The sequence below is a fragment of the Copadichromis virginalis genome, linkage group LG3 (genome assembly GCF_057382275.1).
Source record: "Copadichromis virginalis isolate Kocher_CV1m ecotype Utaka linkage group LG3, C_Virginalis_male_GT1.1, whole genome shotgun sequence".
NCBI classification, from domain to species: Eukaryota; Metazoa; Chordata; class Actinopteri; order Cichliformes; family Cichlidae; genus Copadichromis; species Copadichromis virginalis.
Genome location: NC_140620.1, coordinates 4453559 through 4465949, shown reverse-complemented (window position 1 = coordinate 4465949; position 12391 = coordinate 4453559). Strand labels below are relative to the sequence as shown.

The following is a 12391-nucleotide window of genomic DNA, read 5'->3' as shown; positions in this document are numbered from 1 at the left end:
AGCCCCCCAAGGAAGATGCCTCCGGGGAACCCCCCGACGCCCTAAGCCTGTCCCTACCCCCTCACCAATCACAACAGTGAAGGCGGGACCAAACTATGACCCCCCACCCCCACTAGGTGATGGAGCTGATAAAAGGGGCCCAGAGCAATTGATCTAATGTGGTGGCAGAGGCTGTGTCAAGACTAATGTAATCTAATAGATAATTTCTATATTGGTTAGAATTAAGATTATTTTTATTTTTCCAGTTCATGAGGACTGTTTTCTTGGCTATGCATAGGGCAGTGAAGATCATATGGGCTATATTCTTTTCTGAAGTGACATTATCTAAGCTGCCCAACAAACACACTAAGGGGGAGGTTGGAATGTTACATTTCAGACATTTTGATAAGTCTTCACACATCTCGCGCCAAAACTTTTGCACTGGTGGACAGAACCAAAGAGCGTGGATGTAATTGTCTGGTGTATTGCCTTGACAGTGTGAGCAGTTGTTGGAAGATGTAAAGCCCATCTTGAACATCCGATGACCTGTATAGTGCACTCTATGAAGTATTTTGTATTGTATTAATTGCAGACTGGGATTTTTAATTAATTTAAAAGTTTTTAAGCAAATCTGAGACCAGAAGTTTTGGTCTAGGTTGACTGATAAATCTGCTTCCCACTTTGCAGTAGGAAGGGATATTGATTCATCTAATTTAGAAAGTGTTCTGTATATTTTAGATAATAATTTGGGGGATTTAAGAGTAAGAAAATGTGCCGCACTTAGTGGTGTTTGTAATTCAACTTGACTGAGGTTAAATTTCTTTTTTACTATGGATTTAATTTGTTGATATTCTAAAAACCTTGTCTTGTTGATCCCATATTGTTCAACTAGTCTGTCAAATGGAATAAATTCTGTTCCCTCTAATATATGTTCTAAGTATTTAATTCCTTTACAACTCCATTCTGGGAAATTAATCATATTATTGTTTTGTAATATGTCAGGGTTATTCCAGATAGGTGTACGTTTGCATGGGATTAATGAAGACTCCGTTATTTTTAGAAACTCCCACCATGCTGTTAGAGAAAAGCTGATGTTGATACTTTTAAAGCATTCATGTCTTTTGATGTTTGAGCTAATAAATGGTAGGTCTGAAATCTCTAGATCCTTGCATAGTGCCTGTTCAACATCTAGCCAGGGCTCAACTAAGAAGGTATGTTTTAACCATTCTGAGATGAACTGAAGCCTGTTGGCTAAGAAGTATTGGTGAAAATTAGGCAGATCTAATCCTCCTCTATCCTTGGTTCTTTGTAGCGTTTTTAAGCTAATACGCGGGGGTTTATCTTTCCAAAGGAATTTGGAAATATATGAATCCAGAGATCTGAACCAATCTTGTGATGGTTTGTTAGGGATCATCAAAAATAAGTAATTTATTTTTGGCAAGATCATCATTTTTATAGTGGCGACCCTTCCCATGAGTGATATGGGTAAAGATTTCCATCTAGTCAGATCGCCTTCTACTTTCTTTAGAAGTGGGATGTGGTTTAGTTTAGTTAAGTCTGAAAGCTTAGGAGAGATATTAATACCTAAATATTTAATATTTCCGGATTGCAGTGGGGCAGAGGAAGAATTATGGAAGGAGCAGTTAATGGGGAGAACTGTAGATTTTGGCCAGTTAATTGAATAATCTGAAACTCTTGAAAACCAGTTTATTAAAGTAATTACCTCAGAGAGGTTGGTTTGTGTGTTTTGCAGAAAAAGCAACACATCATCCGCATAGAGACTGATTTTACGTTCTATGTTCTTACATTTTATGCCCTTGATTGTTGTAGCCTGTCTAAATGCTGCTGCTAGAGGTTCGATAAAAATTGCAAAAAGTGAGGGGGAGAGTGGGCATCCCTGTCTGGTGCCCCTCAGGAGACAGAAGCTGGAGGATGTCTGGTCATTTGTTCTGATACGAGCCGTTGGGGAATTGTATAATATTCTTATCCAGTTTATGAAAGAGTTTCCAAAACCAAATTTGTGTAAAGTTGCGAATAAAAATTTCCAATTAACTCTGTCAAATGCTTTTTCTGCATCTAGAGATAATATTATGGTTTCGATGTTTTTATCGTATGAGTAGTCTATTAAATTAAGTAATCTACGAGTGTTTGTTGAGGAGTGCCGACCTTTTATGAAACCAGTTTGGTCAGGATGAATTAAGAGGGGGGTCATTTTCTCTAATCTCTTTGAGAGAGCTTTGCAGATTATTTTAAGGTCTACATTTAAAAGAGAAATTGGACGATAGCTTGAGGGAAATAAAGGGTCTTTGCCTGGTTTTAGCAGGAGACTAATGTTGGCAGAATTCATATTTGGTGGTAGTCTGCCCTTTTCCTCGATTTCCTGCAACATGCTGTGGAATACTGGTGCCAAAATTGTCCAGAATTCTTTGTAGAATTCTGCAGGGAAGCCGTCTGGACCTGGAGCCTTATTATTGGGCATACTTATCAGGGCTTCCTGGAGTTCACTTGGCGTCAGTGGCGAATCCAGTTCCATTGCTTGATTGTCTAGTAATTTTGGAAGAGTTACGTTGTCAAGAAACAGATCAATTTCATTTTTAGATGGGTTTATTTGTGGTGAGTATAAAGTTTCATAGAAATCCCTAAAAATGTTGTTTATTCTTCCAGGATCATATATTGTGTTCCCCGATAAATCTTTAGCAGCACATATAGTTGTTTTTTCTTTATTTATTTTTAGCTGGTTAGCTAGAAATCGACCTGATTTGTTACTGTGTTCAAAATTCTGCAAGCGAAGTCTTTGTATAAGGAATTGTGTTTTTTTATTAATAGTTTCATTTAATTCTAGTTTTGTTTTGCATATTTTGTTCAATGTTTCCTGATCTTGGTGGGACGCGTAGGCTTCTTCTAGTGATTTGATGTTCTTTTCTAATTCCTGAATATTTTTGTTTTCTTCTTTCTTTTTGTGTGATGAGAAAGAAATTATTTTACCTCTCATCACAGCTTTCCCTGCTTCCCATAGAACAGAAGCAGATATTCCGGGAGTGTCATTAAAGTCTAAATATGAAGTCCATTCCTTTTTAAAGTATTTAATAAAGTCTTCATCTTTAAGTAGTGATATATTAAATCTCCAGTTTTTACTTGGCGTAGTATTATTCTTGTGCATTAGTGTTAAAGATACAGGAGCATGATCGCTGACAGCTATAGGATGAATCTCAGTGTCTGAAATGTCACACAGCAGTGAGCTGCTGACCAAAAAATAATCCAGACGAGAGTGAGAGTGATGAACATGCGAGAAAAAAGTATATTCCTTACTGGTGGGGTGAAGAGAGCGCCATGCATCGCAAAGACCAAAGTCGTTCATATACTGTTTGATTATATTTGTGGACTGCCAATTACGCTGAGTTCCTGTTGTGTTGAGCCTATCCATTTCTTCATTTAGTCCAAGGTTGAGGTCACCGCCAAGAATGAGTGTGCAATCAAGGTGTTCAGAGAGTGCACTAAAAAAACCGTGGAAGAATGAGGGTTCATCAACATTTGGACCATATATACTAACAATACATAGTTTTTTGTTCAATATTGATAGTTTAATAATTAGAAATCTACCCTCTGGATCTATAACTGTATCGAGTACTGTAAAATTAACATTTTTATGTATTAAAATTGCTACTCCCCGTTGTCTAGAATTATAACCGGCTGCAAACACGTTAGGAAACTCAGGTGTTTTAAGTTCATTTAAACCTGTGACAGGTTTGTGAGTTTCTTGTAATAAAACAACATCTGCCTGTAGTTTTTTAAGCTGGTTAAATATTTTTAACCTCTTTCCTCTGGAGCCAGCTCCATTTACATTCCATGTGACAAACCTCAGCATGCCCTTAATTGTGCGTGTATGTTTAATGATGTATGCTGGGTGTTTCGTTTAGACAGGTGGAGAGAATATGGAAACATCCCTTGTTTATAAATAGAAAGAGAAAAAGAAGTGTGGTGAGAGACTCCATAAGTCTGACTATGTGTGTGATTATTCACTAATATGAACAAGCGTGGCTTGCTTATGTGTCCTGCAAGTCTGTGCGTGCTGTGAGGCTGTTGTGAATGTGCTGCCGTTGAGCTGATGTGTTTGCGTGATCGTGTTGTGAAAATATGGAGAAATAGAGGGTGTTGTTTGTAGGTGAGTGGGGGAGTAGGTGACCACAGCAGTGAAAGACAAGAGAAAGAAAGAAACCACATGAACTGTGAGCGACAACAAAAAAAAGGAAACGAAACGGAAACATTCCAATTAAAGCAATGACGGAGGGTGACGGTGTTATATCTGCTATGACATCCTACTGATATTACTAGGTTAAACACATTTTAAAGGAGAAAGTGTGAATGAATAAGAAAAGAGTGTAGCGGGTTCTTATCTGGAGTGCAGTCAGTATAACCACGGTGTGGTGCCGGGGTCGCGGTACAGCTGTCCGTCCACGTAGAGCCGGTCCACGGCGATGACAGCACGGGAGCCTTTCTGGATAAAGCTACGTCGAACTGGGAACAGGACCTTGCGTCGTTCCAGGATCTCTTTGGGGAACTGGTCGTTCACGCTGAAGTCCGTTCCTTTCAGCTCTCTGCCGCGACTCTTCACCTGTTCCTTTTGTTTGAATTGGCTGAATTTGGCCACAATAGGCCGTGGTCTCCCGGTCCGCGATCGCGCGCCCCCCAAGCGATGTACTCTATCGAAGTCGATGTTCTTTACGGTGTCCTCCGGCAGCTTCAGGTGGATTTTAATGAAGTTTTTCACCGTTGCCTCTGCGTCCTCTCCGGCAGTTTCTGGAATACCAGAAAACACAAGATTATCTCTCATGCTACGGGCTTGTAGATCGATAACGGACTCTTTTATTTTTTTATTTTCAATGTTTAGCTGGGTCACGTTATCGGTGAGAGATTTAACCGACTCCCGTAGCGTGGCATTTTCAGCGGCAAGCGTTTCCACCTGCCGCTGGCTGAATTCCAGGGATTCTCTCAGAGATTTAAATTCCCGGTGTAAAATCTCCACCAGGGACAGCCTCGCATCGAAACTGGACAATCGCTTGTCGATTGACTCCAGGATTTCTGCGATGTCTTTGCCGGCAGGCGATGTTGTACCGGGGGAGTCTGCCTGGCGACTTCTCTTCGATGACGGCGTCTCGATTTTGGCCGGGGAAGATGCACTCTGGGCCTTATGCATTACTAAATCTTGAAAACAGCGGTCGATGTAATCTTGGAGAGCGTCTAAACTCTCCCCGTTGTCCTCCAGGGTGTTAGAGATGATAAAACAGATGTTGTTAGTTATATGACAATTGATTAGTATATTTGGTAATACTGAAGCTTGGAAAACCTTTGTTAAACTCTATGCTACCATTTGCTTTTTCTCCGCCAAAATCTCCGGCGTCTGACGTCACCTACAACATCACTTCCGTCACTTACCTCACTTCCGTCCGTCACTTACCCTCTCAATTTACCGGTCGATCTACGTCCCTACCCTCATCTATGGCCACGAGCTGTGGGTAGTGACCGAAAGAACGAGATCGCGGATACAAGCGGCGGAAATGAGCTTCCTCCGAAGGGTGGCTGGCCTCTCCCTTAGAGATAGGGTGAGAAGTTCGGCCATCCGGGAGGGGCTCAGAGTAGAGCAGCTGCTGCTCCACATCGAAAGGAGCCAGCTGAGGTGGTTCGGGCATCTGATAAGGATGCCCCCTGGGCGCCTCCTGGGCGAGGTGTTCCAGGCATGTCCCACCGGGAGGAGGCCCCGGGGCAGACCCAGGACACGCTGGAGAGATTATATCTCTCGGCTGGCCTGGGAACGCCTTGGTATTCCCCCGGACAAGCTGGAGGAGGTGGCTGGGGAGAGGGAGGTCTGGGCCTCTTTGCTTAGTCTGCTACCCCCGCGACCCGACCTCGGATAAAGCGGATGCAGATGGATGGATGGATGGATATTGTAAGACATGATTTGTTTTTGAAATTTGTGTAATGTGCCTCAATGTTATTGATATTATTATTATTATTATTGATTGCTTATATTTGAACAATTGTGAAACCTCACTGTGGATGTAAGAGTGAAATTATGTGGATATCTTGAATCCACTTTATTGTGTAATATTTTATGTGAGTATTTGACGGAAGACGAGCAACATCTGTTGTGGAAGCTAACAGGGTTCCTTTAGAATAAACAAACATAGGATTTATTATCACTGAATAATTATGTATAAATCTATACAAATTATAGAAATATGTAATAGGAAACAACAAAATAATCTAAATTATAAAATAATGTGTGTGTGTGTGTGTGTGTGTGTGTGTGTGTACAATCAGGAGGGATGGGCATGATTTTAGTGTTTGAAGAGTCATGAATTATCTTTAACAGCAGGTTGGATGTAATGTGTTAGAACTACCAGCAGGTGGGGATAAGAGACCTTTAAGGTGTTTGGTGCCACGCTCCACCTTCAGGTTTAAAACTAGTGTTAATGGAGTTTGAAGGTTGAGTTTGTTCCACGACTGCATTTCACTCACTGCCTCTGTTTGTATCTCTGTCACTGCAGGACCAACATGGAGCCAGAAGTCAGCGCTCTCAGGAGGCCGACAAACCTCACAGAAGAAAGGGAGAGAAAAAACACACCTGTGACGAGTGTGGGAAGGGTTTTACTGTGAGGGCTTCACTAAAACGGCATCAGGTCATCCACACTGGAGAGAGACCGTTCAGCTGTGACTTGTGTGGGAAGGGTTTTACTGTGAGGGCTAATCTAAAACAACACCAACTCATCCACAGTGGAGTTAAAGCGTACAGCTGTGATCAGTGTGGCAGAGCTTTTACTCGCAGTAGCCACTTACAGAAGCATCTAGTTACCCACTCTGGAATTAAGGCATACAGCTGTGATCAGTGTGGGATGGAGTTTACTGACAAGACTTCACTAAAACAGCATCTGGTCATCCACACTGGAGAGAGACCGTTCAGCTGTGACTTGTGTGGAAAGTCTTTTTCCTTGAAGGGTTCCCTAAAAAAACACCAAGTCATCCACAGTGGAGTTAAAGCGTACAGCTGTGATCAGTGTGGCAGAGCTTTTACTCACAGTAGCAGCTTACAGAGGCATCTAGTTACCCACTCTGGAATTAAGGCATACAGCTGTGACATCTGTGGAAAAAATTTCAGCCAGAAAGGGAGCCGAAATGAACACCTACGCATTCACACCAGACATGATGTGTACTGCTGTGAACAGTGTGGCAAATACTTTACAACAGACGCACACTTACAACAACACATGTTTACCCACACTGAGGAGAGACCTTATCAATGTGCCCTGTGTGAGAAGACTTTTAAATCTCCACATGACCTGAGACGACACCAACAGATCCACACCAGAAAGAGACTCTACAAGTGCAGCTACTGTGAGGTATGTATTTATATTGTTATCTTGTCATTTTAGCCTGACTGTTTGGAACAACTCTGCTCATTAAACTGTGTTAGCATGTTAGCAATTCTACTGCATGGAAAAGCAGCTCTGAGTGATTATTCAGATTTTCCTTTCAGTTATGATTTTAATATTACTGTAGTATTATGGTGGTAGTATTGTAGTTATTGCAGCCCAGTAAACTGAGTGTGTTAACTGAAACAGTCAAATGTAGTTGGACGTCTGCAGAGATGCTCTTTATTTCAGGCGACGTTCAGGATACAAATGTTGAAGGACTGACTTACACTGTCTTTGTGTCTTTGTTTAGAAGCAGAGCGACACAGATGGATCCAGTTCTCAACCCTGTCATCACTGTGGTGGTGGGAAAGACTTTCATTGTGACCTCTGTGGAAAAACTTTCAGTCGGCAAAAGACCCTAAAAGTACATCAACATAGACACACTGGAGACAAACTGAAATACTGCAAAGAATGTGGGAGAAGCTTCACCACAACAAATCACTTAAAACAACATGAACTGATTCACAGTGGGGTTAAAAAGCACCTCTGTGATCAGTGTGGGTCATCCTTCACCACTGAAGGTCAGCTTAAATCACACAAACGAGTCCACACAGGAGAGAAACCACACAAGTGCAGACACTGTGAGAGAAGCTTCTCACAGTCAGGTCATCGTAACAGGCATGAACGTGCACACATGGAAGGAAACTACAGCTGTGACCAGTGTGACAAGAGCTTCAGGAATCTCAGTTCATACTCTGCACACAAACGATCCCACGTTACTAATAAACTGTTTCACTGTTACCAATGTGCCCAAACATTCACCTCATTGTCTGCTCTGTGCAAACATCAGCGCGATCACTCAGGGCTGAAATCACTCCCATCACTGGATCACAGTGAATCTGAAGACACAGAAAGATCCTCTGGTCAGACTCAAAAAGCTTGAGATCAGGCTCCACAGAGTTCAGATAGAATCATTTAAACTTGTGTTGAACTGAACTGGTTGCTGGGATGAACTTCTATATAATACAGATCTTAATACAGATTTTAACTACCTGTTCCTTGATTCTTAACATTGTTGCACCTATCAAAATGAAACGCCCCAGAACTTACTCACAATGTTGGTTAAATGATTCTGTTCGTGCTTTACGACGTATATGTCGGCGGGATGAGAGGAAGTGGAGGAATGATAGACTCCAGTCATCATATGACATTTTACGTATTAGCCGCTCGAAGTTCCAAACTGCTGCCAGAATGGCTAAAGCAGCTTTTCTCTCTAAAATTATTACCACTAATGGTGATAATCCTCGAATTCTATTTAAAAATTTTAACTCTGTGGTGAACCCCTGCCCTTCTATGCCACTGCCGTGCTCCATGGGTCTTTGTGAAAAATTTTCAAACTATTTTTTAGATAAAGTTTTATCTCTTAAATCTACTCTTCCTTTGGTGACTGATAGTATGTCTATTCCTGATTGTTCTGCTACTCTTTATCAATTTGAACCCGTTTCACTCTCTACTCTGAAGCGTCTAATTGATAAACTGAACAATACTAATTTTGTACATGATGTTCTTCCATCCCGTATAGTCAAGGATTGTTTTAATGCAATTGGACCTTGTTTATTGTCCATATTGAACCTTTCCTTGTTTTCTGGCTATGTACCTTCAGCTCTCAAACAATAATTCAAACAAACAATAAGCTATAATTCAACCTGTTCTAAAAAAAAAAGGAACCTTGATCATAGTGATTTTGCCAACTATAGGCCGATTTCTAAGCTTCCCTTCCTGGCTAAAATTCTTGAGAAGGTGGTTCTGCTTCAACTGCAGATCTACCTGGATGAGAATAATATAAATGATAAATTTCAATCGGCCTTCAAACAACATCACAGCACTGAATCAGCGCTGCTTCGTGTTTTCAATGATCTTTTACTAATGGCTGACAATGGACACCCCTCTGTCCTAGTGCTATTGGATCTTTCATCGGCATTTGACATGGTTGACCATAACATCCTATTGGCGAGACTAGAGCACACTGTAGGCATTAAGGGCGCTGCCTTGGATTGGTTTAAATCTTACCTCTCCAATCGGCTCTCTTCGGTACATTTGGCCACATCCTCTTCTTCGGCTGTACCTGTTTGCTGCGGTGTCCCCCAGGGATCTGTGTTAGGCCCTACCCTTTTCTCATTGTACATGCTTCCCTTAAGTGCTATCTTTGAGAAATACCACATTGCTTTTCACTATTATGCGGATGATATCAAGATCTATTTTGAGTTAAACGATGATCTTGCTCTGTCTTTGAATAGCTTTCGAGAATGCATGTGTGAGGTCAAGAAATGGCTTTTGGCAAACACTCTTATCCTTAATGATAAGAAAACTGAAATTATGATTTTTGGTAGTAATGCCCTTCGTGCCAAACTTCGGGATGCCTTTGGTTTTCTCACTAGTTCTTTCTCTGACACTGTTAGGAATCTGGGTGTCTTATTTGACAGCTCATTTAAACTTGATAAACAAGTGTCTGCTGTTGTCAGATCCAGTTTTTACCAGCTTCGCCTTATTTCTAAGGCCAGGCAGTATATCCCGTATAAAGACCTAGAAAAGCTCATCCACGCCTTTGTAACGTCAAGGCTAGATTACTGTAATTCACTTTATTGTGGTCTCCACTCTACCCTTTTACATAGATTACAGACAGTTCAGAATGCTGCAGCACGCATTCTAACTAAAACCAAGAAGTTTGCCCACATTACTCCTGTCCTAGCTGATCTGCACTGGTTGCCTGTCAAATATCGTATTCAATTTAAAATTTTGTTGTTTACTTTTAAAATTACCAATAACACTGCACCAAGCTATCTTAAGGAACTTTTAAACCCATATGCTCCTGCTAGGGCTTTAAGGTCATCCTCACAGTTACTGTTGGTTCAGCCCAGATCTCGACTGAAATCTAGAGGTGATTGATCGTTTGCTCTAGTTGCACCGGAGCTGTGGAACAATCTCCCGATTGGCATCCGGGCGTCTGATTCTATTCATTCTTTTAAATCACGGCTCAAAACATATCTGTTTAAACTTGCCTTTTCTACCAGTTAAATGCTGGCTTGCTTGCAGTGACCTATTGTATTAAATTCTCTGCTATCTTTCCATTATTGGTGTCTTTTATCATGGTGGTACAGTCTTACCTTGCTATAACCTATGTGCTGCAGTTTACTCTTATTGGTGGCTTTTATCTGTGAACATAATCCGTTACTTTTATGAATTTGATGTTAATGTGTGAACTGTTTCCCTGCTGGATAGTGATCCACTGTAACTCTGCTCCTCCTTCCTGTTTAGGATTTCTGTGGCTGAAGTAAAATTCCCTCCATCCATCACTTATCCCAGCTAACCCAAAGTGAAATAAAGTTTTGCTGGTCTTAAAAAAGCATTACAATAATGGGCATTACCAATGCAAACTGAATGATACAGAAGATGAAAGAAGAGACTTTGATCAGTTAATAAAGCTCATGATCTTACGTTGGTCAAATATGATGCTCTAAATCAGAATCATCAGAATCAGAATACTTTATTGATCCCTGGGGGAAATTATTTTTTGTTACAGTGCTCCATTTTAAACCAACATTAAGACAAGACAGACAATACGCTAACTAAGAATAGTACAATATATACATATATATACATACATACATACATACATACATACATACATACATACATACATACAAAGAAACATGTGTAGCTGTAGCAGCAAACAGTGTGTTAAGTGGATGCGTTGTACAGGGAGATGGCCACAGGCAGGAATGATTTCCTGTGTCGTTCAGTGGTGCTTTTCGGTAATCTCAGTCTCTCACTGAACGAGCTCCTGTGACTGACCAACATGTCATGGAGTGGGTGGGAGGTGTTATCCAACATTGTCTTTATCTTGGACAGCATCCGCCTCTCCGACACCACCTTGAGGGAGTCCAGCTCCATCCCCACAACATTGCTGGCCTTACGGATCAGTTTATTAAGTCTGTTGGCATCTGCGACCCTCAGCCTGCTCCCCCAGCATGCAACAGCATAGAGGATCGCACTGGCCACAACAGACTCATAGAAAATCCTCAGCATTTTCTGGCAGATGTTGAAGGACCTCAGTTGCCTCAAAAAATAGAGACGAATCAAATCAAATAAAAGTTTGAAAATAAATGATGTATTTTTAAATGCTGCAACAAATGTTCACAAAAAGTAACTATAATTAAAACCAGTTAAACAAAATCAAATGTTTGAATCATGCTTAACCAAATGCCAGGCTGGAGAGCTGAACCTAAAGTATACGTAGAAAGATTTGAACATCTGGGCCCTATTTCAGGAAGCCGGTTTAGAAAACTCAGAGTGAAAAACGATACTCAGGGTTGAGTAACCCCGAACTGTCCAACTTGGAATATTCGGTTTCAGAAAGGCCGATAACAAGTAGTTCAATCAACGCGGAGTTGCTTTAACCCCAAGTCAAGCGCGCGGACGAGGATACATAAAGCCCTGATTAGTGGAGCACAGATTAAGCGAGTCACCATGGAGACGGAGAGAAAGAAGGCGCGGTCAATGTATTTTACAGCGCTTGACGCCGAAATTCTGATGGCAGCATATGCCGATAACATGCAAATTCCGCGGAAAAAAGTAACACAGCCTCAGCTGCAAAAGAAAGGGAGCATGCATGGCAAAACAAAGCCGACAGAGTCAATGCGTGAGTGTTAATTTAAACATTGATCTAGGGATTTCCACCCATTTAACACGTTATTTTATTATATGTTATTTTATTTTTTTATTCTATACATTTGATTTTGTGATGTGATTTGAGCGCAGGTGCAACCCAACAGGCCCCAAACGTTCCTGGCAGCAAGTAAAAATGAAATATAAAAATATAGTCCAAACAGGTAAGGTGTAATTGTATTATGAGCCATAGTGCTTGGTCTGTTTGTCCTATGTAAATCAATTGCAGTTAGAGGCTACATTAATTTTCTTTCTGTAAGCACTTATTGAAATTATCT

At 41.0% G+C, this 12391-nt stretch overlaps 1 protein-coding gene across 1 annotated transcript in view; it reads left to right on the top strand.

Moving 5' to 3' along the window:
- LOC146712371 (uncharacterized) overlaps positions 1 to 10516 on the top strand; it is a 39106-nt gene extending 28590 nt beyond the window's left edge. The window contains exons 3-4 of the mRNA XM_085442260.1: positions 6525 to 7373; positions 7699 to 10516. Of these exons, the coding sequence (XP_085298386.1) occupies positions 6525 to 7373; positions 7699 to 8331 (1482 nt within the window). The 3' untranslated portion in view covers positions 8332 to 10516. The remainder of the gene's footprint in view (positions 1 to 6524; positions 7374 to 7698) is intronic.
- Positions 10517 to 12391: the final 1875 nt, after the last annotated feature.